Source organism: Geospiza fortis, unplaced genomic scaffold (assembly GCF_000277835.1).
Source record: "Geospiza fortis unplaced genomic scaffold, GeoFor_1.0 scaffold78, whole genome shotgun sequence".
NCBI classification, from domain to species: Eukaryota; Metazoa; Chordata; class Aves; order Passeriformes; family Thraupidae; genus Geospiza; species Geospiza fortis.
Window position 1 is genome coordinate 1,526,761 of NW_005054339.1, and position 3,961 is coordinate 1,530,721.

A 3,961-nucleotide genomic window follows, 5' to 3' on the forward strand; every position below is an offset into this window, starting at 1 on the left:
TCCCACCAGTAGCCCCAGCAGGATGGGGAGAGATGGACTCGGTGTTGTACCACTCTGGGCAAACCAGGATCCATCAGAGCTTGCCCTGGCAGAGGTGACAGCACCTCAGTGCCTGTGGCAGTGACAGACCTGGTGACTGGTGGGACACTTCCCTGGTGGCACTGCAGGCAGCAGGGGCTGGGTACTGGGCACTCTGCAGAGATGCCCACAGCCAGTTCCCTGGCAGGTGACACTCCCAGGAGAGGTGGCACCTCACCATTTTTGTGTCCCTGTCAAGCCTGGGTGCTGGCAGCACAGCCAGCCCCTGCCCTGCCGTCCCCGGGGCAGAACTGACCTTGCCTTTTCCATCCCCACGAACCACAAACCTTGTCCCCAAACCCCAGAGAGTATTGCAAAGACCTCGACCTGTCGGATAACAACACCGAGTTCCTGGAAAACTTTATTGCCCTCATGGAAAAGGTGACCCCAGACTCCAAGCAGTGGGAGAAGCTGGGATGGCTGCTGGGGGGGCTGCTGGGGGGTCGGGGGTGGATGGGGATTCAGGGGGAGATGGAGCAGGGGATAAACTGTGCCGGGGTTGGGGTCCTGGGAGCTGCTGCAAGGTAGGTGCTGGGACAGAGCTGGGGACATGGGTGGCCCTCATGGGGTCAGCTCTCACCTCCTCCTGCTCTCCAAGGCGACAACTTCCTCCTGCACAACCTGATCCTGGACACGGGTATCACACAGCAGCTGGTGGACCAAGTCTGGAAGGACCAGGACCTCAACACGTAGGTGGAGGGGAGATGGCCCAGGGTGGGCAGCACTGTCTTGGGACAGATGAGGATTGGGATGGAGGCAGGGGCAGAGCAAAACCCCGCTGATGGCTGGTGTACCTGGCCCTCTCCTTGCAGGTACAGCCTCTTGGCTGTCTTCGCAGCCACCGATGGGGGCATCACCCGTGTCTTCCCTAACAAGTGAGTGTCTGCCCTGCACAGTGACGTGTCTGCTCCTGCTGGGCCATCTCTGGTGGGACCAGAGATGACAGTGACACTCATGGCTGTGTTTTATCCCTGCCAGGGCCGCGGATGACTGGGAGGAGGAACCGGAGCCCTTCAACGCCAGCTTCTACCGGAGAAGCCTGGACAACAAGGGCTACATCTTCAAGCCACCCTACCGAGATGGTGGGTGCCAGCTCAGGGTGACAGGGTGTGACCCAGGCTGGCACTGGCTCCATGTGTCCCCTGATGTCACCCCTGCCTTCCACAGCTGGCTACCGGGGGCTGGACCTGGAGAACAACACCATTGGGATCCTGGTGAGCACTGCCGTGGAGCTCAGCATCGGGGACAAGACCCTGAAGCCCGCAGGTAGGCAGGGAGCTGGGTGCCCTGGTGCCAGGCTGGGGGGTCCCTGCACCCCCTCCAGGCTACAGCTCACCCTGTGTCCCCACTGCCCCAGTGGTGGGGGTGAAGCTGGACCTGGAGGCCTGGGCTGAGAAGTTCAAAGTGCTGGCGAGCAACCGGACAGACCGAGACCAGCTGGGCACCCGCCGGGTACGTCCTGGGGCTGGCACTGCCAGGGGACAGGGCTGGAGACAGGGCAGGGAGGGAGCTCTGCTTGCTGGGGGGCACTGCTGGGACATGGTGCTTGTGGTTGGAATGGGTTTGTTCCTCAGGGTTCCTGTCCCCAGCCTTGGGGACACCACCCTGCATGTCCCCTTCTGGCTGGGAGGACAGCTCTGGAGGGATGACCATCCTGCTAACCTCTCCCTCTGCCCTGCTTTTGGTTGACAGTGTGACCCCTCAAGCAGCTGTGAGATGGACTGTGAGGCCAACAACAAGGTGGGTGGTGGGCAGGGGTGGGGGCACTGGTGGGGATGTATGGAATGGCTGGGAGAGGTCCCTGTCCCATGCTTACCCAGCCTGTGCACCCACCCTGGGCCCTGCTGTTCCCCAAGCTCAGCCAGACTCAGCCCATCTCACAGGGATGAAGGCCTGGGGGTTGCCCCATGGACCATGGAGCCCCTGAGGGGGCTGTTAAACCCACAGGGTGGGTGGTGTCTCCTGCTCCCTGCACCCAGCATGGGTGCTCCTGGCACTGAGATGCTTCTGAGGCTTGGGGACACCGTGCTGCCCTCCTGCCTGACAGCCTGCCACCCTCCCCTGCTGGTCCTGCCTTGCCCTGGGCATGGCCAGGGTTGGATGACACTGCCCTCCTTCCCCAGGACCTCATCTGTGTCCTCATCGATGATGGGGGCTTCCTGGTGCTGTCCAACCAGGAGGACCATTGGTACCAGGTGAGCGGTGCCCGCAGCTCTCCGGGGCGGGGATGCCAGCCAGGAGCTGAACCCCGAGCTCGTGGCTGTGGCACAGCCCCACTCGAGTCCCCTCCAGGGGAGCCTGTGCCAAGGTGGCATTTGGGTGCAGATTGGGTGTCCCCATTTCAGGTGGGCAAGTTCTTCAGCGAAGTGGATGCCAACCTGATGTCTGCCCTCTACAACAACTCCTTCTACGCCCGCAAGGAGTCCTACGACTTCCAGTCCGTCTGTGCCCCCGAGGCCCCCAGCAACACGGGCGCGGCGCCCCGCGGCGTCTTCGTGGTGAGCACCCACGGGGATGCTGCATTCCAGCTGCTCTGGGAGCTCAGGGACCCACGAGCGTGTCCCCAGTGCCCCTCACGGGCACCTGCTGGCTCACTGCCCCCTCTTTACCCACAGCCCACTGTGGCCGACCTGCTGAGCCTCGCCTGGTGGACCTCGGCCGCAGCCTGGTGAGTCCTGCCGTGTCCCCTCCCTGGGGCCATTCGCACTGGGGAGGAACACTGGGTTGTCCTTGGGGCTGGGACAGCTGACATGGCCACGCTGTGCTTGCCCAGGTCCCTGTTCCAGCAGTTCCTGTACAGCCTCACCTACAGCAGCTGGTTCCAGACGGGTCAGTGCTGGGGAGCTTTGGGCTGGGGGTGGGCAGGGCTGGGGGGGTTGGTGGCCTTTGTCCCACAGCGCTGTGCTGGCACAGAGGAGGTGGTGGGGGACGGCATGGAGGCCAGGGAGACGAGCTGCATCATGAAGCAGACCCAGTACTACTTCAGCACCGTCAACGCCACCTACAACGCCATCATCGACTGCGGCAACTGCTCCAGGTGGGTCTGTCCCCACTGTCCCACCCCTGGGCAGGGCTGGGGACACCCCCGAGGCTGCCTGTGCCAAGGTGCCCGTGCAGCAGCCTCTGTGGGGGCAGTAGGAGATGCTGTGCAGCATTTAGGGGGACTGTGATACCCACAGGGGGGGACAGAGGGGAACAGTGGTGTCCCCGTGGGCTGTGGGTGATGGTGTCCCCAGGGATCCTCTGCGGGGGACCAAGGCCTGGAAGGCCATCAAGGCCATCAGTGCTGAGTCCCTGGGCAGCCCCTCAGCATGGGGATGGGCAGGGAGGTGGAGATGAGGATGGGGATGCAGGCCAGGGCACGAAATGGGGATAGGGACAAGGCTGGGAATGCAGACAGGCATGAGGTCAGGGATAGGGACGAAACTGGGGACCGGGATGGGGAGGAGGACAGGGACAGTGGTGAAATTGGGTCTGGGGAGATGCTGCTGGTTCAGGAGGGCTGGCTCTGGCAGCTGGGGGGATTGGGGCACAGGCTAAGGGGGGTCCCACTGCCTTTGCACCCGCAGGCTGTTCCATGCACAGAGACTGGCCAACACCAACCTGCTCTTCGTGGTGGCTGACAAGCCCCTCTGCAGCCAGTGTGAGTCTGTTAAGCTGCTGCAGGCAGAGGTAAGAGGTATCCTTTGATGGCTCAGCTGCATCCCACAGGTGGCAGCGAGGTGGGGGGACACATGGGGTCTGTGGGACAGGCAGTGGGGCAAGGACATGTGAAGTTGTGGAGTTTGGCAGGGGTGGAGGGAGCTGGCTCATGGCCAAAGGGGCTGGGGGTGCCTTAGGAGCCCCCAGTGCCCTGTTCCTGGTGGTTTTCTTGCCCTGCCAA

The 3,961-nt window shown here is 63.1% G+C and overlaps 1 protein-coding gene across 4 annotated transcripts in view; it reads left to right on the forward strand.

Annotated features, from left to right (window-relative positions):
- CACNA2D2 (calcium voltage-gated channel auxiliary subunit alpha2delta 2) overlaps positions 1-3,783 on the forward strand; it is a 185,642-nt gene extending 181,859 nt beyond the window's left edge. For all 4 annotated transcript variants that reach the window (XM_005422496.2, XM_031058140.1, XM_031058141.1 and 1 more), the window contains 13 exons: positions 384-481; positions 677-767; positions 891-953; positions 1,057-1,160; positions 1,246-1,344; positions 1,436-1,530; positions 1,771-1,818; positions 2,202-2,273; positions 2,424-2,576; positions 2,694-2,746; positions 2,852-2,907; positions 2,992-3,115; positions 3,648-3,783. In XM_005422496.2, the coding sequence (XP_005422553.1) occupies positions 384-481; positions 677-767; positions 891-953; positions 1,057-1,160; positions 1,246-1,344; positions 1,436-1,530; positions 1,771-1,818; positions 2,202-2,273; positions 2,424-2,576; positions 2,694-2,746; positions 2,852-2,907; positions 2,992-3,115; positions 3,648-3,768 (1,177 nt within the window). In that variant the 3' untranslated portion in view covers positions 3,769-3,783. The remainder of the gene's footprint in view (positions 1-383; positions 482-676; positions 768-890; positions 954-1,056; positions 1,161-1,245; positions 1,345-1,435; positions 1,531-1,770; positions 1,819-2,201; positions 2,274-2,423; positions 2,577-2,693; positions 2,747-2,851; positions 2,908-2,991; positions 3,116-3,647) is intronic.
- Positions 3,784-3,961: the final 178 nt, after the last annotated feature.